This window comes from Choloepus didactylus, chromosome 9 (genome assembly GCF_015220235.1).
Source record: "Choloepus didactylus isolate mChoDid1 chromosome 9, mChoDid1.pri, whole genome shotgun sequence".
NCBI classification, from domain to species: Eukaryota; Metazoa; Chordata; class Mammalia; order Pilosa; family Megalonychidae; genus Choloepus; species Choloepus didactylus.
Window position 1 is genome coordinate 91,921,681 of NC_051315.1, and position 27,476 is coordinate 91,949,156.

Consider the following 27,476-nt stretch of genomic DNA (forward strand, 5'->3'; position numbering starts at 1 on the left):
GGGGCCCACTTGTGTCTCGTGCTAAGTGGACGACAGTGCAGCCTTGCTCCAGCTATTTATTTCAGAAGATTAGGTGTATATGCTAAAGGTGCTCAGGTGGGGGAAAGTCCATCAGGTGTATCCAATCTAGGTTTAAGATAATGGTAGTCACAAGACACACCTCTTTACAGGGCGGGCCTGCATGGCATTCTATGCAGGCCTGCAGCTCAGCATTCCAAGTCACCACCCTAGATATGCCTCAGGCAACATGGAAGACTCAGTTTCCCACAGAGAGGCAAAAGAAAAAGAAAAAAGAAAGAGAAAAAAAAATGACACTAGGAAGCAGCAAAAGCAAAAATAACGTTAAATCAAAGTAGAGTAAAGAGTCAGACACCACCACCAATGTCAAGTATCTAACACGCCTCCCCTATCCCCCCTCTTATCTGCATTTACCTTGGTATATCGCCTTTGTTACAATAAAGGAAACATAATACAATGGTTCTGTTAGTTACAGTCTCTGGTTTAGTTGATCGTATCCCTCCCCCAATGCCTCCCCATTTTTAACACCTTGCAAGGTTGACTTGTTCTCCTTTGTAAAAGAACATATTTCTACATTTTATCACAATTGTTGAACACTCCATATTTCACTGAGTTACGCAGTCCCAGTCTTTATCTTTCCTCCTTTCTTCTAGTGTCTCACATGCTCCCAACCTTCCTCTCTCAACCGGATTCATAGTTATCTTTGTTCAGTGTACTTACTTTGCTGTGCTACCATCTCCCAAATTGTGTTCCAAACCTCTCGCTCCTATCTTCTCCTATCACTCTGTAGTGTTCCCTTTAGTATTTCCTGTAGGGTGGGTGTCTTGTTCACAAAGTCTCTTGTTGTCTGTTTGTTGGAAAATATTTTGAGCTCTCCCTCATATTTGAAGGACAGCTTTGCTGGATATAGGATTCTTGGTTGGTGGTTTTTCTCTTTCAGTTTCTTAAATATATCACACCACTTCCTTCTTGCCTCCATGGATTCTGCTGAGAGATCCACACATAGTCTTATTAAGCTTCTTTTGTATGTGACGGATTGCTTTTCTCTTGCTGCTTTTAGGATTCTCTCTTTGTCTTTGACGTTAGATAATCTGATTATTAAGTGTCTTGGCATAGGCCTATTCACATCTATTCTGTTTGGAGTATGCTGTGCTTCTTGGGTCTGTAATTTTATGTCTTTCATAAGAGATGGGAAATTTTCATTGATTATTTCCTCTATTATTGCCTCTGCCCCTCTTCCCTTCTCTTCTCTTTCTGGGACACCAGTGATACGTACATTCTTGTTCTTTGTTTCATCCTTGAGTTCCCGGAGACGTTGCTTACATGTTTTCATTCTTTTCTCCATCTGCTCCTTTGTGTTAGGCTTTCAGGTGTTTTGTTCTCCAGTTCCTGAGTGTTTTCTTCTGCCTCTTGAGATCTGCTGTTGTATGTTTCCATTGTGTCTTTCATCTCTTGTGTTGTGCCTTTCATTTCCATGCATTCTGATAGTTGTTTTTTTGAACTTTCAGTTTCTGCCTTACATATGCCAATGTTTTCTTTATAGCCTTTATCTCTTTTGCCAAATCTTCTCTAAACTTTTTGAATTGATTTAGCATTAGTTGTTTAAATTCCTATATCTCAGTTGAAGGGTATGTTTGTTCCTTTGACTGGGCCATAAGTTCGTTTTTCTTAGTGTAGGTTGTAGTTTTCTGTTGTCTAGGCATCTGACCTCCTAGGCCACCCCAATCAGGTTTTCCCAGACGAGAACAGGCTCAGGTCACAGAAGGAGGAAATATTCAGTATCCAGTTTCCCTGATGGTTTTTCTTAGAGGATTGACACACCCTGTGCTTTTCTGCCTGGAAGGTGCACCTGTCAGCCTTTCACCGGCTGGTGTAAGGGGATGTGGCCTGTGGCTCTCCTCCCCCAGGCTTTGGGGTCTGGTTATGGTAAGGCAAGCAGTAGAGCTGGGTCCCTCCCTTTCCTCTTGGGAAGCTATGCCCCCTCCAGAGAGGTCATCTGCTTATCAATAAGTTCTTTGTTTCTCTGACTCTGCTGGTTAAAGTGCTGCAATTTTAAAATGGCTGATGCTTTTTATTCTGCAAAGCACTGCGGGCTGAAAATGGCTGAGACTTTCTCCATAGAGAGAGAAAGGGACAGAAAGCTCCCAGATTCACCCATCAGCCGGAGATAGCACTCCATCCTCTGGGCTCCCCATCCTGAGACAGATTTGTCCCCTGACTCTCCCAAGGTCAGTTGTCACCAAAAGCCTCTGTCTGCTTGTTGGAGATTCACAGTCTGTATTGAGCAGTTAACATTAAAACCCCAGTTGGAGCTGGGCTGAGGTACACTAGCTTGTTTGGGGAGTTCTGCTCTCTAGCACCGCGGGCTTCCGTGAGGAAGGGGCTCTTGGCTCTCGGCTCTCGGCGTGGGGCCGCAGTTTTTACTTACAGATTTTATGCTGCCATCTTGGGCATTCCTCCCAATTCAGGTTGGTGGATGATGAGTGGAAAATCACGTTTGTCTCCCGCAGTTATTCCAGGTTATTTACTAGTTTTTTGGTCATTTATGAATTGTTCCAGGGCAGGACTAACAGTCTTCCACTCCTCTCTATGCTGCCATCTTAGCTCCTCCCCCGTTGTGTTTTCTTAAAGTAAACTTTTGTTTGAAGTGTAACAGACATACTAGAAAAGTGAAAAATCTTTAGAGCTTCGTAAATTTTCACGAAGTGTGAACACTGCTATATAGCCAATACACAGGTCAAAAAAAGAACATTGCTAGTACCTCAGATACTTCTCTTGGCCACATTCTAGAGACTACCTACCACCTGCTAACCTGACTTCTAATATACATTAGTTTTGCCTGTTTTTGTATTTTGTATAATGGAATTATAAAGTTTGTGTGATTTTTGTATGTATTTGTGATTTTCTATGATTATACTACAATTTTTCCATTCTTCTGATGGTGAACTTTAGGTTTATTTCCAATTTTGTTTATTTCAAATAGTGCTGCCATGCATGTGCCTTTTGATGAATATTATATATACACATTTCTGTCAGTACCTACCTAGGAGTCAAATTATTGAGTTTACATATATTTATTTTTAGGACAAAGTAAAACAGTTTTCTAAAGTGGTTGTACCAGTTTTCATTTCTATCAGCAATATATGAGAATTCTTGTTGGTCTGCATCCTCAGCAACACTTGTTATTGTCTCTCATTTTAGCCATTTTGGAGGTGTGTAGTGGTATTATATTGAGGTTTAAATTTTCATTTCCCAAATTGTTAATGAAGTTAAGTGTCTACTCATATGCTTATTTTTTTCCATTGGGTTGTTTGTTGTTTTCTTACATATTTGCAGGAATTATTTTATACTGTATATGAGTTCTTCATGTTCTACAAATTTCTTCTCCCATTCTGTGGCCTGCTTCTTCACTCTTTTAATGATGAACACAAATTCTGTATATACAGACACACATATGTGTCTGTATTTTTTCCCTTCTCTATAGTTAGTACTTTTGTATCCTTTTAACAAAATCTTTACCAATTTGCATCTATGTTCATAAGGGATATTGGTCTGTAATTTTCTTGTAATATCTTTGATAGATTTTGATAAAGTTTATGCTGGCTTCATAAAATGAGGTGAAAGTATTTCCTTTTTCCTCTGTTTTCTGAAAAAGTTTGTGTACAGTTGTTATTTCTTCCTTCAGCACTTGATAGAACTCACAAGTGAAGTAATCTGGGCTTAGAGTTTTTAATTATGAATTTAGTTTCTTAAATACATATGGGACTTTTCGGATTTTCTGTTTCTTCCTGAGTAAATTTAAAAAAATTTTGTCTTTCAAGAAAGTCATCTGTTTCATCCAGGTTGTCAAGTTTATTGGCATTAAGTTGTTTGTAATATGCCCTTATTATTCTCTTAATGCTTGTTTTCGATCTGTAGTAACATTATTTCTTTCATTTCTGATATTAGTAATTTGTTTCTTCTTTCTCTTTTGCTCAAACTGGGTAGAGGTTTGTGCTGGTTTGAACCTATTATGAACCCCAAAAGAGCCATGATCTTTTATTCCAATCTTGTGTGGTAGGACCTTTTGATTAGGTTGTTTCCATGGAGTTGTGACACACCCATTTGTGGGTGGAACCTTTGATTAAATCATTTCCATGTTGGTATGAGGCTGCCCATTTAAGGTGGGTCTTGGTTAGTTTACTAGAATCATTTAAAAGAGCTCATGGAGAAGGAGCTCAGAAATGCTGAGAGAGACATTTTGGAGAGAAGCTAAGATACGTAAACCAGAGTTTGCCCCCGAGAGAAGCTAAGAACCAACACAAACCAAGATGCTTGGAGATGCAGACAGAAAGATTTTCGAGATGCTAAACTAATAGATTATGCCCAGAGTTTGCCCCAGAGAAGCTAAGAAAGGACCCCCAGAAGCTTAGAGAGAAACACCCAGGGAGAACAAGGAAGAATGCACTGGAGCTGAGAGAGAGCTGCTAAGAGAGACAGAAGCCCAGAGAAAGTTTGGAGAAAGCCGTTTTGAAACCTGACCCAGGAGTAAAAGACCAGCAGGTGCCAGCTATATGCCTTCTCAGGTGTTCCAGATGCCATCAGCCTTTCTTCAGTGAAGGTATCCTCTTGTTGATGCCTTAGTTTGGACACTTTTGTGGCCTTAGAACAGAAAGTTTGTGACCTAATAAATTCCCTATATACAAGCCAGTTTAGCTCTGTTCCAGGAAGATGGAGGACTAGGAGAGACAGAACAAAATTGTCCTCTGTGAAAAACACTACAAAAGGATGGAAAGCGCCCCTGAATAGCAGGTCCAGGGTTCCACCAGCTGGGCAGAGACTTCTATAGCCATAGTGAGTGTATACTTGGAGAAACAGAGAGACTGTGTTTAAGACTGGTGAGTGTTCAGCCCCGAACACTGCCAGGGAACAGGCATTGGAGCCAGCTGGCAATCGTGGAGGGGAGCAGCCTTCCACGACCTGGGCACTGCCCTCGGCACGTGGCTTGGGTGATAACCCTTCACAGACCCATGGCCAAGATGCTCCCTTGCCAGGGACTGGTGGTTGGAGCAGGCAGACAGGTGCGGAGAGGGGCAGCTTTCCATGCTCCTTGCAGCAATCTTTGCAGTTGGCTGGGAGATAACCCTTCACAGCACTGCAGCCGAGAGCTTCCTTGAGGGAATTTGGGGTTTGGTGGACTTGTGACGGTGTCCACTGTACCTCCATGGAAGCCCACAGTATGCACAGCCTAGAGGCAGGGGTGTTGCATGGAGGTGCCAGGAGATCTCCCCCAGTACCAGGAACTCATGGATGCCCAGCAAACAAAGGAGTATGGGGCATTTGAGCTGGAAGGTAAGATGTGCATCCCTGCAGCCTCAGAGTACTCCACCTGCAGCCTCAGGAATGGCCGTGACCACCATGTCCTGCAGCGGACTTCCTGCCAAACTGCTCAGTCCACGCCCCCACAGGGCTGACAGTCCCCAATGCACACAGGAAATTGGTACACTGATTGGACTTCCACATTGTTTGGACTCCTACTCAGTGCATAGACGTAGTTGGGGGGAACTGTCTTGATGGTAAGTGGTGGCTCAGGAGCACCATCTGCTGGTAGGTCAGGGAAAGTTCACTCCACCAGGCTGTAGCTCTGCCAAATTATAGATAAATGTTCAAATAACCCTGCATATCCCAAAAGAGCCCTATCAAGATAAGCAAATGCCAAGAGGACAAAAACAGCAGAAAATTATAAAGCATGTGAACAAACCACAAGATATGGATAACCCAAATGTCCAAATTAAAAGGCCAGAGGAGACACAGAACTTGAAGCAGTTAATCAAAGAAGTACATGCAAACATCAGTGTCATGGCTAAGGATATAAAGGAAATGAAGAAAACCCTAGAAGAGCATAAAGAAAAGAATTTGCAAGAGTAAATAAAAAAATAGTGGGTCTTATGGAAATAAAACATACTGTTGTTCAAGTTAAAAATATTCTTGAGACCTATAACAGCATATTTGAAGAGGTAGAGGAATGAATTTGCAAACTCGAGGACAGGATGATGGAATGTGAAAGCACAAAAGAATAAGAGGTGAAAAAATTGAATAATTTGAAATGGATCGCAGGGAAGTGATGGACAACATGAAGCGCACAAATATAAGAATCATTGGTATTCTACAAGGGAAGAGAAGAGAAAAAGGCTAGGAAGAGTATTCAAAGACATTGTTGGGGAAGTCTTCCCAGCCCTTCTAAATGACATAAATATGCAAATAAAAGATGCCCAACGAGCTGCAAATAGAATAAACCCAAACAGATCCACTCCAAGACATATTCTGATCAGATTGTCAAATGCTGAAGAGAAGGAGAAAGTTCTGAAAGCAGCAAGGGAGAAGTGTTTCACCGCATACAAGGGAAATGACATAAGACTAAGTACTGACTACTCAGCAGGCACCACAGATGTGAGAAGCCAGTGGTATGACATATTTAAAATTCTGAAAGAGAAAAATTACGAGGCAAGATTGGGGGTATATTAGTTCACAAATTTGTAGTTCTAAGGTCATAAAAGTGTCTAAACTAAGGAACCAACAAGAGGATACCTTCACTGAGGAAAAGCCAATGGGTCCAGAACACCTTTGTCAGCTGGGAAGGTACGTGGCTGGTCTGCTGGTCCTTTGCTCCCAGTTTGCATTGCTTTCAGCTTCTGATTCCAGTGGCCTCCTCTTTAGTCATCTGTGGTTTCTCACTTTTAGCTTTTCCAAGGCAAACTCTGGGCTTCATCTCTTAGCTTAGCATCTCCAAACATCTGGTTTCAACACTGTATCCAAAATGTCTCTGGATGTTTTCTCTCTAAGCATCTCTTTTCAAAATGTTTCTCTTAGTTTCTCTGAGCTCGTTTTTCTCCGTGAGCTCTCTTCAAGAACTCCAGTAAACTAATCAAGACCCACCCTGAATGGGCTGGTTCACACCTCCATGGAAATAATTTATTCAAAGATCTCACCCACAGTTGGGTGGGTCACATCTCCATGGAAGCATTCAATCAAAAGTCCCACTGCACAAGGTTGGATTAAAAGATAATGGCTCTTCTGGGATGCATAACAGCTTCAAACAGGCACACTATAGTAGTTAGGGTTTATTTCTAGACTCTCAATTAAATTCCAGTGGTATATATGTCTATCCTTATGCCAGTACCACACTGTTTTGGTTATTGTAGCTTTATAGTAAATATTGAAATCCAGACATATGCGTCTTCCTACTTTGTTTACTTTTTGAAAATTGTTTTGGCTAATTGAGGCCCCTTGTGGTTCCATATGATGTTGAAAATCAGCTTTTCATTTCTAAAAATAAAAGGACTTTGTTTAGGATTTTTGGTGGGATTGCATTACACCAGTAGATATGTAGGTCCGTTTGGGTAGTATTGACATCTTAGCAATACTAAGTCTTCCAGTCAGTAAACATGGGATGTCTTTTCATTTATTTAGGTCTTTCATTTCTTTCAGCAATGTTTTCTAGTTTTCAGTGTACTAGTCTTTCACCTCCTTGATTAAATTTATTCCTAGGTATTTTATTCTTTTTGATGCTGTTGTAAATAGAATTGTTCTTTCAATTTCCTTTTTGGATCATTCTTTGCTTGTGTGTAGAAACACGATTTTTGTGCATTGATGACTCAGTTTATTTTTGCTAACTTGTTTTCTTAAGTGGCTTAGAAATTTCCTCCCAATGGTTATTCCAAGAGTAGTTACCTTTACATTTTAACAAATATTTTTCAATATTTATTTTTTTCATTATTAAGAATTTTTGATTATCTGTGATTTTTTTCGGGGTACAAAGCAAGATCTTTAGCATTAGGGGATATTAGTCTTTATTTGAATTCAAGATTGTCAGTTTATCAAGTCATTTCTATGGGTTTCTACCTTCCATTTTTCCCCAAAGATTTAACTACTCTAGGAATATGAATTAATTGTACATGAATGCTCCTTGGGAACAACAAATTTATTTATCTCATAACTTTATATATAATTATACTTATGAAGCCAGATAAAGAGTTTTGGGAATTCCATAAAATTAAATTTAAGTATAGGAAGACTATAAATATAATAAATGAGTACTTGTAAGTATGTTTGAAATTTATTTATTTAATTAGTAGTGTTATCCTAAGAGATTATTGATTATATCAGATCTCTCCTTTTGGGGCCACTGCGACTATGTGTATGAAGCATTCCTATTTCATGACAATTTCTGTATTTCTAGAAACTAATTGTGAATAAGAAAGCATTCCTATGTCACGACAACTTCTGTATTTCTAGGAACTATTTGTTACCTTTAATTGTCTTCATTGAACAAGAAAAGGTATCTGGGCAGGGTTTTCTGTTCAATCTTAAATAAAAGGAATATAGAAAGAACTATCTGCAATTTCCTAAATAATTATTTCATTTATATTTATTATTTTATTTATATTTTATTTTATAAATTATATTTATAATTTATATTATTTTATTTATATTTTATTTATAAAATATAAAATCCCTCATTCCAGAATTTTGCTCTTTCCCTTAGGGTTCCTTTAACTTCAAATGATGATGATGATGATGATGATGATGATGAAATTAAAGAGAAAATGCAGTGTGACAACAATGTTATATCAAAGACATCACCTGATATTCCCTCTTCAGTATCAATAAGACAAACTTCATCAACTCAGCAAAAGTTGGAATCATTATTTCTTAAAGAAAATAAAAGTCAGGATATATGTGGTTCAGATAATTCAGAACATATTTCTTCTATTGTTGATATACTTCCCAAAGGTGAGATTGTTTTAAAAATTCATTTTGTATGTCTGTATCAAATAGTTTGTATTCGTCAGATTTTTTCTTGAGGACAATGATGTACAGTTAATAAGTTAGAGCTCTTATATTGAAGATTTGTTAATAACTTCTGCCATTTAATACTGCTGATAAAAACTATAATTTAAAATTAAATATGCTCACAAGTGTTAGATTCACAGTAGCCTAATACTGTTACGTGGAGACAATGTTTAGACATGAGTTGACCTAAAGAACTTTTTCTTGGTGCCCTAGCATATAAATTGCAAGATAGCATTTATTTATTTTAGTTTTACTTTGTCTGTTTTATAGCTAAGAAAATTTGAGTCTAAATAGGTGCAGTGACTTTTCAAGATAATATCCAGTTGGTAGTAAAGCAAAAATTTGAATCTGGATAATGACTGAACAGGAGAAAATGTTAATGCTTACGTATTATTAATGTGGTATTTCTAAATGGTAATCTTGTGGTGTATTCTTTGATGCTTATGTATTTGTGATAGATTTTCAGATTGGACTATGGAACCATAACTATATTGAATTTAGAGCTTAGAATTCTTTTTTGTTTCTGAAAATTTATATGTTTATTAAACTTATATAATTAAATTTATTGAAATTTCAGCTTCTTGCTTTTAATCTTTTGATAATAAACCTTTTCATAGTTATCTCTGATTTGGGTTTATTTGCTCATCTCCCAGCCACTCTAGAAATATATGTTAATGACTAAACTGTTAGCAATATTCCACTCTATTGTTGGGTCTGAGGCAGATGTATTCTCAATGTAGATACAAATGTAAAATGTGACTTTTGAATACTCTGATCTTTTCTACTTTATTTCTTACCCGCATAGATTGTTGGTAATATACAGATCTTAACAGAGCACATTGTCACATATCATACCTGTGAAAGAGCTTGATTTTAATCTCATTTGTTTAAAATGCTAAATTCCTTCTCATTGCTTTTTTTCTTAATTTCGTTTGTCTTTATTTTATAGAAAGCCTTTCTCATTCAGACCAAAGTTCCAAGAATTCCCTAATGAGTGAGATGAAAAATGTTCAGTCGATAAACAACAGAAAGGAGAAACCATCTCCAAGTAATGTGACCGAAAGGAAGAAACGTGTGTCAACTTGGGAGTCAAATAATCCTTCTGCAGATATTCCCTTTGTGATAGATTTAGATCAACAGCTGGTTTCAGGTTCAGATTTAAATTGGAGTAATGAGATAAATGATCATACTAATGAAGCAAATATTAAAAGACAAATACCTCCTTGCCTTCCTGCTTCACCTGAGTGTATGACTGAACCTGTTGCAGAGTGTGTGAATAAAATTCAGAGTAGCAATGACTTTCAGTTGCAGAAAACTGTGTATGATGAAGACATGGATTTAACTGCTGGTGAACTAAGCAAAATTATTACAGTTTCAACAAATACTAAAAATAAAAGTAATAAAAAAGCAAATGATTGTGTATTGAAAACTTTCAGAAAAGTGAAAGATTCAAGCTCTGAAAAAAAGAGAGAAAGATCAAAGCAACAATTTAAAAATAGTTCAGATGCAGATGTTGAGGAAAAGATTGAAAACAGACCAGAAAGATCTGTTGTTCTGGATGGCACAAGGGATTCAGAAGATAGAGATTTAATTTTCAGTACTGAACAATTGACTCAGACGAACATACTGAAGGAAATAACACCTGATAATGTCTTTGATCTAGATGACAGACAAAGTACACAGTGTAATAAAAAGAGAAGAATTTATGGAATCAATAAGCAAGAGGAAATATCTTCTTTTTCCCAAAGTTCGGATAAATTCCAGCAGGAGAGTGAATTTGATATGACTCAGATTTCCCTAACCTGTAATAAAAGTAAAGCTTCTAGGCAGACGTTTGTGATTCATAAGTTAGAAAAAGGTAACTCCTTCCCAAACAAAAAGGATAAGAAAATCATTTCTGAAAACCTAGAAGTTACAGATGAATTTCAAATTGCTGGTCTTTCCACCAAGGATAATGGAATTTTATCTGATTACAAGATCCAGAATATGTTGGGTTTGAAAAAGCTTATCACTGATAAGCAATATGTTCAGCAAAATGAATCAAAAATAAATAAGCTTAAGCAGAAAGTAAATCGGAAAACACAGATAATTTCAGAAATGAACCACATATATGAGAGTGTTAATAAAGATGATCATGGTCCAGAAAAAGGTAACTTTTTCTTCCAAACCCAAAAGGATAAAGAAACCATTTCTGGAAAGCTTGATGTCTCAAAAGAGTTTCAAACGCCTGCTATTTCCACCAGAGATAATGGAAACCTGTGTGATTGTGAGACACAGAGTGTTTTGGGTTTGCAAAAGCAGATCACTGATATATATCCTGTTCAGCATAATGAATCAAAAGTAAATAAGAAGCTTAGGCAGAAAATAAATCGGAAGACAGAAATAATTTCTGAAGTGAATCATACAGGTAATGACAAAGGTGTGCATAGCCCAGAAAAGGCTAATAACTTTTTTTTACTAACCCAAAAGGATAAAGACACCATCTCTCAAGACCTAGAAGACTCAGATGAGTTTCAGACACCTACTCTTTGTACCAAAGATAGTGGAAACTTATGTGATTATGGGACTCAAAATGTTTTGGGTGTGAAAAAACATTTCCATGATAGGCAACCTGTTTGTCAAAATGAATCAAACATAGATAAGAAGCTTCGGCAAAAGGTATATCGGAAGACAGAAGTAATTTCGGAAATGAACCAAATAAATGAGAATGATGACAAAGGCATGCATGACCTGGAAAAAGGTAACTTCTTTTCTCTAACACCAAAGGATAAAAAAGCCATTTCAGAAGACTTGAAAGTTACAAATGAATTGCAAATAGCTAATCTTTCCACCGAAGATAATGGAAATTTATATGATTGTGAGACCCAGAATATACTGGGTGTGGAAAAGCATGTCACTGATATACAACCTGTTCAGCAAAATGAATCAAAAATAAATAAGAAACTTAGGCAGAAAGTAAACCGGAAGACACAGTTAATTTCAGAAATGAACCAAATGTATGAGGATAATGACAAAGATGAGCATGATCTAGAAAGCAATACAGGAGATGTTGATTTCATAACAAGTAAACAAAGACTTGAATGCCAAAGCATTACTAGTGGATACTGTTTGGAAATCAACAGTAATGAAAAGGAAAATTGTGATCAAACTTCAAATCCTTACAAATTAGTTAAAAAGCATAGGAAAGAATCCAGCAAGGCAAAGAATGTTTTGGCAAAAGGTAAGAGCAAACCTATTTTGCAGTTAATAGATTCTTCACAGATTTCTGTCTGCTTAGAATCAGATCTAAAACAAATTACTAGTGAGTCTCATTTTGATCCTGGAAACCAAATTGAACTACATAACAATCGGAAGCAAAGCACTGCAACTCTGAATAAAAAAAGGGGTATCCCTTTTGTGGAAGTGGTAAAAGAAGGAAAGTGCAAGGTCAAAAAAGTAAATAGAATGATATCCAAATCAAAGAAAAGGAAGACCTTCATAGATTCTCCTCCTGTCAGCTGTGAAATAATGGAGGCGATATCTGACATTGTACAGGGAAAGTCAGCTGAATCTGAAAAAATTGATAAAAAAAATTTGGAGAATGAGGAAATTGTCACAATTGAGCCAGACTTGTATGCAAATGTGTTTAAATCTTTATCTCAGATATATTCACCTAAAATACAGGATTCCTCCTTTGACACTGTTTATGAGAGTCCAGTACCTGTGAGTAGAAATCTGATAATAAAAGAAAATTTTGCCCCAAAGAACTCATCAGTTTCTCAAGTAAGTGGTGACGTGCGTAAGAAGACAAGAGAGATGAAATTTAAAGTCAGCCAAAGAGTACAGAAATCAAGAATAGGTAGGTTAATATCTGAAGTGATTAAGTTTTAGAAGTGACTTTTTTTTTCCTTATCCAGTAAGGTATTAACTGTTATAACTTAAGTTTTGTGGAATTTTAAAACTGTAATTTGTAGCTTGATATATAGAAGCAACATGAAAGGATTTAGAAATTTTAATACTTTGGGTGCATAACAGGTGAGAGTATCTTGTGTATTCAACACCTAAAACTGATTCAGCCATTACCACAAACTTGTCTAATAATGGCTTTAGGGCAGATGATTTCCTCTTGTGTTTGAAGGACATTGAATGTTTTAAATAAATACAATAATGAGTTGTACTTGTTTTATTTTACTAAAACAATTGCAAGTTTCTTGAGGGTGTGACTATTTCACCATTCAACAGTTATTTATATTTAATGTGATAAAAACATTATAATAGGTATTGTAGAGGATTAAAAAATAAATAATACCGGCTTCCTTTCCTCAGGATAGAGGTATGTAAAAGTAACAAAAATAGTGGTTAATATGTGGTAAATGGTTAATTTAGGTGGTAAATGCTAAGGGATGCAATGGGAAGTGATTGTGACTAGAGGAATCTGCAAAGATGTCATGAAGTAGGTAGCATTTTAGGCCCTGAAGGATAAGTAGATTTCTAGCTTTAGTGTTTCCTTTTTATTTTTCTTCAGTTATTAAAATAATATGCATTGTATAAAATTGAAAGTTGAGAATCAGAAAACAAAAAAAAATCACCTGAAAGAACTATTGCCAATATTTTGGCATGAGCATCCATACTTTAATCTATGGATTTTTAAATACATATTTGAAATCATATTACACATAAAATTTTTATCCCACATTTTTCCTTAATATTGGATCCTTTGTCATTAGAAATTTTTTAAAATGAAACATTTCCATATCAATAAAAATTTTCTGTTGGGGACCTAACTATCAATATGTATGTTAAACACTAGGATTTTGATGGATAAGGCTGCTCCAGGTGAAAGGAACACTGTAGCAAAAAGAAGTACAAAGGTCAATAATTACAGGATATGTTAGAGAACTGGTGAATCATCTTTTTTCTTTATACTCCTTGTTGTGCCTTTCACTGAGTGCACATTGAATGAATGTGCATTAACTTGTGTAATTTTGTGAATAGAGTTGAACCTAAAGAATTTGTCAGCCTATATGTGATTTCAGAATTAAAATGTTGGAGACTTCTTTGATAGTGTGTTTCAGATTTTAAGTCTCATTTCCCCTCAATATTGTTGGAAAAAATTGAACTGATTCATAGATTTTTCAGTGCTATTGTAATATTTAAAGTTATAATTAAGTTTTAAAATTTGCTCCCTATTACTTCAAACCACCATATTTCCCATATCTATTTCTACATCTCTATATATTTTATTCCAAATGTTTATAAGAATATTATTCTTTTCAGGGGACAGAATACTACAAGACTTGACAAATACCAGTGTTGTTTCAAATCATTCTCCTAAATCTGAAAATAAATCAGAAGATCCATCTTCAGAGCAGCCAATCAGAAGGAGGAAGTGTACTCCTCTCTCTTTAAAAGAACCAAGTCTCAAACAGTAAGTATTTCGGTGATACTAAAGTTTGGGGTGATGAAAAGGTTTGGGTTGTGGATGGTGGTGGTATTGAACACATAGTGAATATATAATATCACTGAATTGCACACATGATAGAGGTTAAAATGGGAAATTTCATATTGTATATATGTCATCACAATAAAATTTAAGAAAAAAAAGACATTATTGGTTGGTTTAATACTTTTGAATAGTGATAAAACTTATAATGTTGATATGTAACAACCACAGTATGATCTGAGTAAGATTTGAAGGAATTTATTCTCTGAACAGGATTTTTTGCTCAAAGATCTCAATGTTTTAAAGAATAAATCAACTACTTATTTTGGAGAACCTGATCATATTGGAACCGTATTTTCAGAAGAAAGAGAAAAATGTCTTTAAATTTTCTTTTCCTTTGCATTGTATTGGTGTTTGCTTCTTTTATAAAATAAATAAACAGACATTGGTATTGGGAAATGCAAATCAAAACCACAATGAAATACCACTTCCTACCCACTAGGAGGGTTACTGTTATTTTTTAAAAAAAAAACAGGAAATCACACTGTTAGCAGGGATGCAGAAAAATCAGAATCCTCATACCCTGCTGGTGGGAATGCAAAATGGAGCAGCTGTTGTAGCAGTTTAGCAATTCCTCCGAAAGTTAAACATAGAATTACTACCTTATGACCCAGCAATTCCACTCCTAGGTATATACCCAAAAGAATTGAAAACAGACTTGAACAGGTATTTGTACAGCAATGATCATAGCAGCATTATTCACAATAGCCAAAAGGTAGAAGCAGCCCAAGTGTCCATCAACAAATGAATGAATAAACAAAACATAGTATATACACACAGTGGAATATTATTCAGCCGTAAAAAATGAGTGAAGGTCTGATACAGCATGAGTGAAACTTGAATATATCATGTTGAGTGAAACAAGCCAGACAAAGAAGGACAGATAGTGTATAATTTCACTTACATGAAATACCTAGCAAATATGTAGCGACAGAAGTGGATTTCCAGGGGCTGGGAATTGCAGATTTAGGGGCGTGGAAATGGAAAGTTATTGCTTGATGGCTATGGAGTTTCTGTTTGGGGTGATGAAAAAGTTTGGGTAATGGATGGTGTTGGTATTGATCACATAGTACATATATAATTAATATCACTGAATTGTACACATGATAGAGGTTAAAATGGGAAATTCTGTATTGTTTATATGTCATCACAATAAAAATTAAGAAAAAAAAAAAAGACATTGGTTGGTTCTGACAGGTATTTTAAAACAGTAACCAGCAGATGGCATCAGAAGGGAAAGTGAAAAAATCAAATTAGGAGTACATAAAGGGCCAACAGCTTTTCTTAAACTTTTTATTTTGAATTAATTTTAGACTTACAGAAGAATTACAAAAACAGTGCAGAGGGTTTCCATATATGCCTCACTCAGCTTTCACTAATTTTAACATCTTACATACCCACTATGTAGGTATCCAACCTAGAAAATTAACACTGGTACAATATTATTAACTAAACTATAGATTTATCTGAATTTCACCAGTTTTTCCACTAATGCTCTTTTTCTGTTTTAGAATCCTATCCAGCATCCCATGTTGTAATTAATGTGGTTTCTCCTTAGCCTCCTCCAGTCTGTGACAGTTCCTCAGCCTTTCCTTGTCTTTGATGACTTTGACACCCTTGAAGAGTACTGGTCAGTTGTTTTGCAGAATGCCCCTCAATTTGAGTTTGTCTGATGTTTCCTTATAACCATAGTGCAGTTATGCATTTTTGGCAAGAATATTATGGAAATGATGTGTCCTTCTCATTGCATCATATCAAGGGGTTCATCATGTCAATATATCTTATAATACTGGTGTGAATTTTGGTTAAGGTGGTATTGCGGTTTGCTAATGCTGCCATTTTGCAAAACACCAGAAATGGATTGCCTTTTATAAAAGGGGTTTATTTGGTTACAGAGTTACAGTCTTAAGGCCATAAATTGACCAAGGTAAGGCATCAATGACAGGGTACCTTCAATGAAGGATGGTGGATGGCATCTGAAAACCTCTATTACCTTAGAACCAGGCATGTGGCTGGCATCTGCTTGCTCTCAGGTTGCGTTTCAAAATGGCGTTCTCCAAGATGTTGCCCCTGGGGTGTTTTGTCCTCTGTTAGCTGCAGCTCCTCTTCAGAATGTCACTCTCAGTTGCTCTGAGGTCCTTCTGTCTGTGAATTCCTGTATGTGACTCCAGTGATCCAATTAACACCCACCCTGGATGGGTGGGGTAACACCTCCATGGAAATTATCCCATCAAATGTTTTGCTAACCGTTGATTTGAGTCACATGTCCATGGAAACACTCAATCAAAGGATTGCAATCTAATCAACACTAATACAAGTCTGCCCCCACCAGATTGCGTCAAAGATAATGGCATTTTGGGGAACATAATACATCCAAACTGGCACATGTGGTATCTGCTCGGTTTCTTCACTATAAAGTTACTGTCTCTCCCTTTATAGTTAACAATCATTGGAGGAGATGCTTTTAAGTTTGTTCATCCTGTTTCTCCTCAGATAGCCTGCCTAGTTTAGCATCCATTGGTAGACCTTGCCTGCAACAATTATTACTGTGGTATTTGCTTATTAGTGATTTTCTATTTCTGTCTTTTCCCTCTACTTTTTATTTAATTGAAATTCTTCTGTAAGAAATCTCTCTTCTGTAATGAAAAGCTGTCCCTTCTCCCCTATGTATTTATTTATATCAGTATGGGCTCATGGATATTTATTTTATTGTATAGGTTAAATCCAGTACTATCAATATTTATTCTGTGGCCCAAATTATTCTAACTTCAGCCATTAAGAGTTCCCTCAGTTTGACTGCTGTGTTCTTTGGATAAGGCTCCATAACTATTTTGAGTACTTCCTTACTTTCTGACACACAAGATTTTCCAGGCTCATCTTATGTTTTTCCTCCCCCATCCCTGAAACTAGGCATTTCTGCAAGAGCCTGGTTCCTTTGATTGGAAAACAGTATTTAGAAACCAAAATCTGGGCACTAAAAATGATCATTGCTTATATTGTTTTGAATTTGTTATCTATTGCTATGTAACAGTATTACCATAAACTTAGTGGTTTCAAATAACCCACGTTTATTGTCTCTCAGTTTTATGTGGGTCAGGAGTCCAGCCATGGTTTAGTTGCTCTGCTTAGGGACTCAAAACTGCAACCAAGTTATCAGCCATGCTGTTCTCACTGAAGCTCTACTGGGGAAGAATCCCCTTTCAAGCTCATCAGGGTTATTGGCAAAATTCATTTCCTCATGGTTGTAGGACAGAGGCCCTCAGCTTCTGGCTGTCAATTTGTTCAATTCTAGCATTTACATAAAGCACTTTCAGAATTTGTAACCCAGACCCTCTGAAAAACATATTTACTGATTAGATTATGGCATTTATGTATAGTTCTTTTTATGTTAGGTTCATTCTTTTCTTCCCCACTTCCTTCAATGTAGTTATATTATTCATTTGTAATCCAGTTAGATTTATGTTATTGTTTGTATTCCATTTTGTTCTCCCCTCACATCTTGTTTTTTTTGTGTGTGTGCGTACTTTTGGGGTATGTGAAACATTTCTAGGGTTGTAAAAGTCAGAGCTATGCAAAATGGTATATGCAGAGAAATGACAACTACTTCATCCTTGCTACCCTATTCCCATTACCCTTCTTTCTATCCCATTTTCACCTACCTCTTATGGATACCCAATTTCTTTAGTTTCTGGTTTATCCTTTCTGTATTTCACTTGCACCAATAAGCAGCTATGGGTATCTTTTCTAATATCCCCTTCTTCCTTATATAAAGGTAGTATAATGTTGATATTCTGTTGGGCTCTGCTTTTTTCATTTAACAGTATTTCTTGGAAATCACTCCATATAATTCATGGAGATCTTCCTCTTTCTTTTTTACAATTTGATAATACTTCATTGTGTATAGATACTATAGGTTATTCAATCACATTTTTATATCTGCACATTTCGGTTGTTTTCAATATGAATAATCTTGTGCATATATATTTTCATATTGTCGAGGGTGTATCTTCAGGGTAGATTCTTGAAGTGGGATTGTTGGGTTTACAAATTGCTTAGGTAGTTTTGTTAGGTATTGCCACACTTTCCTTCAGAGGCTTGTACCAATTTGCATTTTCCCACCACTACTGTGTTGGAGCATGTTTCCCCACAGCCTAATAAACAGATTGTGTTGTCATGTTTTTTATTTTGCCAGTCTAATAGATAAGAAATGGTATCAGGTTGGTTTTAATTTGTATTTCTCTGTAAGTGAGTTTAAATGTTTTTTTCATATGCTTGAGGGCCAATACTTTTTTTTTTTTTTTTTTCTGTTTGTTTATGTATTAGTTAGGGTTCTCTAGGGAAACAGAACCAGCAAGAGATATCAGTAAATATAAGGTTTTATAAAAGTGTCACACAACTGTGGGGATGCACAAGTCCAAAATCCATAGGGCCAGCAGTGAACTGGCAACTCCAGGGAAGGTGTTTGATGAGCTCCTCAGGAGACACTGGCCAGGCGAAGAAGAAGTGAAGGTTCTCTCTCTTCTCCCTTTAAAGTCTTTAACTTATTGAATTAAATCCAGCCGATTGAATTCTCTCATTGTCAAGACACGCCCTTCATTAATATAATCAGCCACAGATGCATCAAGTTGACTGATGATTTACTAAACCAGGAAATTTTTTGTTTTTTTTTTTTTGGTTTTAAAAAAATTTTCTGGCAACATAGATTCAACGTAAAACTTCCCATTTTAAACACTTTCAAGCATACAATTCAGCAGCATTCATTGCATTCACACTCTTGCACTACCATCACCAAGACTTTTTCATTACCCCCAAAAAACTCTACCCATTAACCATTAACTCCTGCCTTCCCTCTACCTCCTGTCCCTGGTAAACTGTATTCTAATTTCCAAGTCTATGTATTTGCAGATTCTAATTCACTCATATAAGTGAGATCACACCATATTTGTCCTTTTGCATCTGGCTCTTTTCGCTCAGCGCAATGTTTTTGAGGTTCATCTATGTTGTAGCGTGCACCAGAACTTCAACTTCATTCCTTATTACAAGTTGTGGGTATATGAGGTTTTTTTTTTTGTTTTTTTTTTAAATCGCAGTCTCTAGTTTATGTTGATTGCATCCCTCCCCCAATGCCTCCCCATTTTTAACACCTTGCAAGGTTGACATTCGCTTGTTCTCCCTCGTGAAAGAACATATTTGTACATTTTATCACAATTGTTGAACACTCTAGATTTCACCAAGTTACACAGTCCCAGTCTTTATCTTTCCTCCTTTCTTCTAATGTCTCACATGCTCTCAACCTTCCTCTCTCAACCATATTCATAGTTATCTTTATTCAGTGTACATACATTGCTGTGCTACCATCTCCCAAAATTGTGTTCCAAACCTTTCACTCCTGTCTTCTCCTATCACTCTGTAGTGTTCCCTTTAGTATTTCCTGTAGGGCGGGTGTCTTGTTCACAAAGTCTCTTGTCTGTTTGTTGGAAAATATTTTGAGCTCCCCCTCATATTTGAAGGACAGTTTTGCTAGATATAGGAGTCTTGTTTGGTGGTTTTTCTCTTTCAGTATCTTACATATATCACCCCACTTCCTTACTGCCTCCATGTTTCTGCTGAGAGATCCACACATAGTCTTATTAAGCTTCCGTTGTATGTGATGGATCACTTTTCTCTTGCTGCTTTCAGGATTCTCTCTTTGTCTTTGACATTAGATAATCTGATTATTAAGTGTCTTGGCATAGGCCTACTCAGATCTATTCTGTTTGGAGTATGCTGCACATTTTGGATCCGTAATTTTATGTCTTTCATAAGAGATGGGAAATTTTCATTGATTATTTCCTCTATTATTGCTTCTGCCCCTTTTCCCTTCTCTTTTCCTTCTGGGACACCAATAATATGTACATTCTTGTATTTCATTTCATCCTTAAGTTCCCAGAGACATTGCTCACATTTTTTCATTCCTTTCTCCATCTGCTCCTTTGTGTGTAGGCTTTCAGGTGTTTTGTTCTCCAGTTCCTGAGTGTTTTCTTCTGCCTCTTGAGATCTGTTGTATATTTCCATTGTGTCTTTCATCTCTTGTGTTGTGCCTTTCATTTCCGTACATTCTGCTAGTTATTTTTTTGAACTTTCAATTTCTGCCTTATGTACACCCAGTGTTTTCTTTATAGCCTTTATCTCTTTTGCCATATCTTCTCTAAACTTTTTGACTTGATGTAGCATTAGTTGTTTAAATTCTTGTATCTCTGGTGCAGTATAAGTTTGTTTCTCTGACCGGGCCATAACTTCATTTTTCCTAGTGTAGGTTGTAGTTTTCTGTTGTCTAGGCATCTGACCTCCTAGGCCACCCCAATCAGGTTTTCCCAGAGGAGAATAAGCTCAGGTCACAGAAGGAGGAAATATTCAGTGTCCGGTTTCCCTGATGGTTTTTCTTAGAGGATTGACACACCCTGTGCTTTCCTGCCTGGCAGGTGCACCTGTCAGCCTGCCATGGGCTGGTGTAAGGGGGTGTGGCCCACGGCTCTCCTCCCCCAAGCTCTGGGGTCTGGTTCGAAATGTAAGGCAGGTAGTAGAGCTGGGCCCCTCCCTTTCCTCTTGGGAAGCTATGCGCCCTCCAGAGAGGTCATTTGCATATAAATAGATTCTTTGTTTCTCTGACTCTGCTGGTCAGAGTGCTGCAATTTTAAAGTGGCTGAGGCTTTCTCGACTGCGAAGAGCTGCAAGCTGAAAACGGCTGAGGCTTTCTCCACTGAGCTGCCCAGGTTGTTGTCTCCCCGCAGTTATTCCAGGTTATTTACTAGTTTTTCGGTCATGAATTGTTCCAGGGGGACTAACAGTCTTCCACTCCTCTCTGTGCCGCCATCTTAGCTCCTCCCAGCAAATGTTCTTGCAGTATTGGTTAGGCCAGTGCTTGTTTGACCAGACACCTGGGTACCAAAGCTGGCCAAGTTGACATATAGATCTAACCATCATAAAATAAAGTTTATTTTTCCTTTATTAGATAAATTGTGGGTCCTCAGAATAATCATGCATAAAATACAGAATTCGCACACACTGCCCGACCAACATCATCTTGCATTGGTGTGGAACATTTGTAACAATTGAAGATTGCACATTTTCTTAATGGTACTATTAATGAAGGTCCTTGGTTTAACTTACAATTCTCTGTTTGTGTAGTATAGTTCCATGGATTTTTTTTTTTTAATTAATTTTCTTACCATATATACAATCTAACATTTCCCCTTTTAATCATACTGTTCTAGTTTGCTAATGCTGCCAGAATGCAAAACACCAGAAATGGACTGGCTTTTATAAAGGGGGTTTATTTGGTTACACAGTTACAGTCTTAAGGCCATAAAGTGTCCAAGGTAACATCGGCAATCGAGTACCTGCACTGGAGGATGGCCAATGGTGTCTGGAAAACCTCTGTTAGCTGGGAAGGCACGTGGCTGGCGTCTGCTCCGAAGTTCTGGTTTCAAAATGGCTTTCTCCCAGGATGTTTCTCTCTAGGCTGCAGTTCCTCAAAAATGTCACTCCTAGTTGCACTTGGGATATTTGTCCTCTCTCAGCTTCTCTGGAGCAAGAGCTGCTTTCAATGGCCGTCTTCAAAATGTCTCTCATCTGCAGCTCCTGTGCTTTCTTCAAAGTGTCCCTCTTGGCTGTAGCTCCTCTTCAAAATGTCACTCACAGCTGCACTGAGTTCCCTGTGCCTGTCAGCTCATTTATATGGCTCCACTGATCAAGGCCCACCCAGTGGGCGGGCCAACACTCCATGGAAATTATCCAATTAGAGTCATCACCCACTGCTGGGTGGGGTGCATTCCAAAGAAACACTCAAAGAATTACAATCTAATCAACACTGATAACGTCTGCCCACACAAGATTACATCAGAGATAATGGCGTTTGGGGGACACAATATATTCAAACTGGCACACATATTCAGATATGAATTTCAGTGCTGTTGATTGCATTCACAAGGTTGTGCAACCATCAGCACCATCTATTACTACAACATTCCCATCATTCCAAATAGGAATCCTGTACATTTTAAGCCTTGACTTCCCATTCCCTATTCCCACCCTGTCCCCTGGTAAACTATATTGTAGATTCTGACTATGAGTTCTTTTATTCTAATTGTTTCAAATCAGTGCAATCATACAATATTTGTCCTTTGGTATCTGGCTTATTTCACTTAATGTGAAGCCTTCAGGATTCATCCATGTTGTCTCATGTATCAGAACTTCATTCCTTTTTACAGCTGAATAATATTCCATTTTGCTTATCCATTCATCAGTTGCAATACTTCTTTTTTTATTTGTGTTTTCCCATTTTTCAGTTGGGTTTTTGGTCCTATGGCTCTCAATTATTAAGAATTCTTTAACTATTAGTGATATTCACCCTTATATATTGCCAATATTTTTTTCCAGTCTGTCAATTGCCTTTTGACTTTGTTTATTGTGTTTTTATCATGTAAATTTTTTAAGTTATTAAATTTATGAATTTTTTAATCTTATTGTCACTCAATTTTGAGTCATAAAATGCCTTTCTGCATACTGAGGTTAAAGAGGAATTCACCCATGTTTTCTTGTATTTGTATAATTTCATTTCTTACATAAATCCCTAGTCTATTTGGAGTTTTTGGGTTTTTTTTTTCCTCATTTATGGTATAAGCTATGGTTCTAATTTTATCTTTTAGCAAATGGCTACCCAGTTGTCCCAGCACCATTTGTTTACTTAAAAATCCAGGTTTATCTGAAAGATTAGAGATGGTAACCTTTTCATATACTAAATTTCTCTATGCATGTTTTGGGGACTCGAATTCTGGACTTTCTATTCCATTGCAGTGGTCTATTTGTCTATTATTTAGACTTTACAGTATGTTTTTAATGTCTGCAACAGCTAGTCTCCTTTTGTGGTTTTACTTTTTTAGTGTTTTCCTGGCTATTTTTGAATGTTTATTTTTCCATATGAACTTTAGTATTGACTTCTCTGACTCAAGTTTTTCAACCTAGGCTCTATTGACATTTTGGGCTTTATAATTTGTTGCAGGAACTGTTCTGTGCTTTGTAGAGTGTTTATTAGTATCCTTAACCTCACCTAATAGAGTCAGTAGCAACCCCTGTAACAACCAAAAATGTCTCCCTGTATTACAAAATGTTATGGGCAGGGGAGGGAGGGTGGGGTAACCCTGGGTTGAAAACCACTGGTCTACCTTGTGAATATTTTTATTGGGATAACATTGAATTTATACATTAACTTAGAGGAAACTAATGTGTTTATAATGTTGAATTGTCTTATCTAAGGACAGGGGATGCCTTTCTTTTGTTCAAGTTTTCTTTCGTGTAGGTTTTGCACGTCTTGCTAAATTTATTCATAGTTTTTTTGTTGCTATTGTAAATGGACGTGTTTTCAAAATTATTTTCACAGAAGTCTGTAGAATTATCTCTGTTGAATTTATAAATATCTTTTCTTTCAATAATTATTTCTCCTTTGTCATTTATTATTCTTTATATTTGTGCCCCCCCCCCCCTTTTTTCCATGATCAATCAAGTTAGTGGTTGGTCTGTTTTGTTAACTTTTCTAAAAAATTAGAATTTTGATTAATTAGATCTACTCTTTTTCTGTTCTCTAGCTCCTGGATTTCTGCTTTATCTTAAATATTTTCTTCCTTGTATTTTCTTTTGATTTACTTTGTTCTTTTTTCTAGTTTTGGGGGCTGGAAAGTTCTTTATTTTTATTTTATTATATTCAAAAAAGTATATAATACAATGAATTTGCCGCTGATCAGTGCTTTAAATGTATCCTACAGATACTGTGTACTGCTTATATTGTTACTATTTTTTAATTTCTCCTTTTAATCAGGAGTTGTTTAATAGGAGGATTTTAAATTTCCAGGTGGCTGAGTCTTTATTTTTTGTTTTGTTTATATATTCGAGTTTATTGTGGTCAAAACTTTATGGAAGTTACCAATGCATTCCTTGTAACTTAATTAATATACGTTCACTTTTTGTAACTGTGGTGTGAGCACTTGAGAAAAATGTGTATTCTCTATTATCAGGGTGTAGAGTTCGATATATCCATAAGATTTACCCTACTGATTGTTGTTTTGATCTTCTATCTCCTAATTTTTTGGCCCACTTGATTTGTCTTTAAATGAGAGTGGTATATTAAAATCTCCTGTTATTACTGTATTTCTATTTATGTCTCTATGCCTCTCCTAATTTTGAAGTTTTTGCTTCATAAAGGTGGTTGCTGTACTCTTTGGTGCATAAATATCCATAATTATACATTCATTGTGGATTGTGGCCTTTACTGTTAAAAATGTCCTTCTTGATCATGTTCAATGTTTTGGGCCTTAAGAGATAAAGGACTTAAAAAATATCTTCATGTTACCTTCCTGATAACTCCTACCACACCTATCCTCAATAACTGTGGTGGTCACTCTATAATAGCAAGCAGCTTCAATCAGTATCTACTGTCATGGGTTATCAGAAGCTGTAATATAACTGCTTCATGTATTCTCAATCCAAAAATGAAAGAAGAAAAAAAAAGGCAGCTAGATTGTCATCACTGTTACTATTTATACTGATGTATATTATGATTTGCTTTTAAAAAATTTACCAGCTAAGCTCTTTACCATATAATCTACATGTACAATAGATCTAAACTGATATAGAACACTTTCATTGTAGCATTTTACTGTATTTTAATTTAGAATAGGTAGCTTTTGAAAGGATTAATTAAATTCTATCTAATTACCCAAGGCAATGTATCATATTTGCTCTGGGAAGGTGTGCAGAAGAGGGAGAGAGAGAGACCTACTCTCTATACCTTTATACCTTTTCAATTTGGGCATGTATTTCATCCAAAGGAAAAAAAATATGTATTTTTATATATATTTAATATATAATAAATATATGTGTAATATATATGTATAATTATATATAGCATCTAGAATAAATATAATTCCATTTCTTGCAACATGATATTCTGGGTGCATGGATTGACCCTCTTACTGAAATTAACTAAAATTACTGGGTAAAATATTTGTAAAGAAACAACAACCAAAAAATTTGAATGCAACCATTTCCTACTAGGGAAGTAAGAAAAGCTCCCATCAGGGACTGAATGAGAGCAGGAACTGGGTGAGACAAGCAAGATCCTGAAATTGGCTTTTGCTCTGAGGGCGTTTGCCTACCAAAGTGAACCTGAGCATTGGATTCACAGCCTTGTGGGGCTGGGGTAAAGAAGGCAAATCCTTAGCGTAAAAGAAAGAGAAAGAGTTGATCTGCTTCAATAAAGTTGAGCTATTTTCTTAGCAGAAGAACAAACTAAAAATAACCTCCCCACCACCCTTTACAGCCCCAGGAAAGAACCTTGTTGCTGAATGGAGGAGAAAAATTACCCTCTGAGAATTCATAATTTGCAGATATTCTCTAGAGGAGCCCTCATCTCAGGCATCAGTCAACACATTTTCCACAGATTAATTTCCAAGGGAAATGAACAGCTTGCTCACAGTAAAGAAAAATGATAAAACAAGGGAACAAGGCACCAGCAGGAACAAGTGATAGCAGAATCAGATTCACAATATAAAATTAAGTACGTTTATCATGTTTCAATAAATAAAAGAGAGGCTTGAAAATAAGTAAAGATGTTGAGTAAAAAAAAAAATCAAGTCAAAGAAAAGTGCCTGTAGTATGTATTCCTTTAATATAAAGGTCAAGCCTATACAAAACCAAATAATACATTTTTAGGCATACTACCCACAGGTGGTAAAACAAGAAAAACAAGAGAACAGTTAATACAATTCAGGATACTGGTTACTTCGGGAGGAGAGGGATGTGATCACAAAGGGACACACAGGAGGCATCTGAGGTGTGGTATATTTTATTTCTTAACCTGGGTGATATGTACATAAACATTATTTTGATGTTTTGAAATTGTACATTTTCTAGTATGTATGCTAAAGTTAATAAAAAGAAACATAGTAAAAATGTATAAAATCTATGTTACGGATTTTTCTTATAAACCTTATTTATAATTCCCACTATCATAGCGTCTTAATCTATGACAAGGTTTGAAGAAAATGCTTTTTTACTGGTGTGATGCAACATGTTTCTTCTCCATGTTTCATAGCATAAGCATTAGTTTGGGGTTGTTATTGCTAATCTTACTTTTTTCCTTCTTTGCAGGAAAATGAGAAGATGAGGTGAATTCCAATTTTCTGAACCCCTCAAAGCATAGAGTCAAAACAGGGATATAACTAGGATCAAGAAGATGAAATGCTTGAAAAGTGTTTTGTTCATTTTTCACCCTATAAGGAACTGTTGATTTGTCCATTCTTGTATTTAGGTATATGTGCATAGTATAGCTATTTTGTAGTAATCTGTTAAAATTATTTTGGTCATCATATAACAACTTTCTGCTTATTGATACTTCTTTCTACTTTACAGGCTTTCGTCAAAGAATACCTATTAACCTTTTAACCAAATATTAATAAATACTTTTGCATTGGTTATACTGTTGTACACCAAGCTATCTTGTTTTTTGTTGTTGTTGTTTTAATCATTCAATATATGAGAACATCTAAAAGGGTTTAAAAGTCACCTCCTGCCCCGGTCTGTTTCCTCTCACCCTTTTTCCTGTTGATTTCAAAAGTACTTTTCAAGGCAGCTCAGGAGTTACTTCCCCTGGGGCTCTTCCCAATTTCTCTCCTTTGCCCCAAATATTCTGTTTCCTACTCCCTCCTGTGCTACGAGTTCTTTATACATACTTCTTTTATTTGAATTTTTATTGGGCATTGCATGATTGTTTGGTCTGTCTTTCTTACCCTTTAACCTGTAAAATCTTTGAGGGCTAACATCATGTTGGATTCACTTCTCCTAGAACAGTGGCAGAGAATCTGAACACGTAAGTGCTTAGGAGATAATGGTTGCAAGTTCAAAAATCTTGCACTGCATCTTCTTGTACTACCTTCAAGAGACTGAGCAGAGCTCTCCATGCTGTGTACTCTGAAATAATGCAAAAACAAGCAAATCATTGCTCCCATCTTCTCCTCTGGCCAAGCCTTGTGGTCTATCTGCCATGCCTGTCTTTCGTAATTCTCCCCCACATATTTCTTACTTATTCTTTCGCAGAGTGCCGCCTCTGTGC

At 36.5% G+C, this 27,476-nt stretch overlaps 1 protein-coding gene across 5 annotated transcripts in view; it reads left to right on the plus strand.

The window, feature by feature from the left end:
• Nucleotides 1–26,839, plus strand: part of SGO2 (shugoshin 2) — a 50,976-nt gene extending 24,137 nt beyond the window's left edge. For 3 of the 5 annotated variants that reach the window (XM_037850119.1, XM_037850120.1, XM_037850121.1), the window contains 4 exons: nt 8,543–8,790; nt 9,800–12,688; nt 14,107–14,257; nt 26,516–26,839. In XM_037850119.1, coding sequence (XP_037706047.1) covers nt 8,543–8,790; nt 9,800–12,688; nt 14,107–14,257; nt 26,516–26,531 — 3,304 coding nt within the window. In that variant the 3' untranslated portion in view covers nt 26,532–26,839. Of the gene's footprint in view, nt 1–8,542; nt 8,791–9,799; nt 12,689–14,106; nt 14,258–26,515 lie in introns of those variants that run through there. The other 2 variants (XM_037850122.1, XM_037850123.1) reach the window with 2 other exon arrangements.
• The last annotated feature ends 637 nt before the right edge of the window (nt 26,840–27,476 follow it).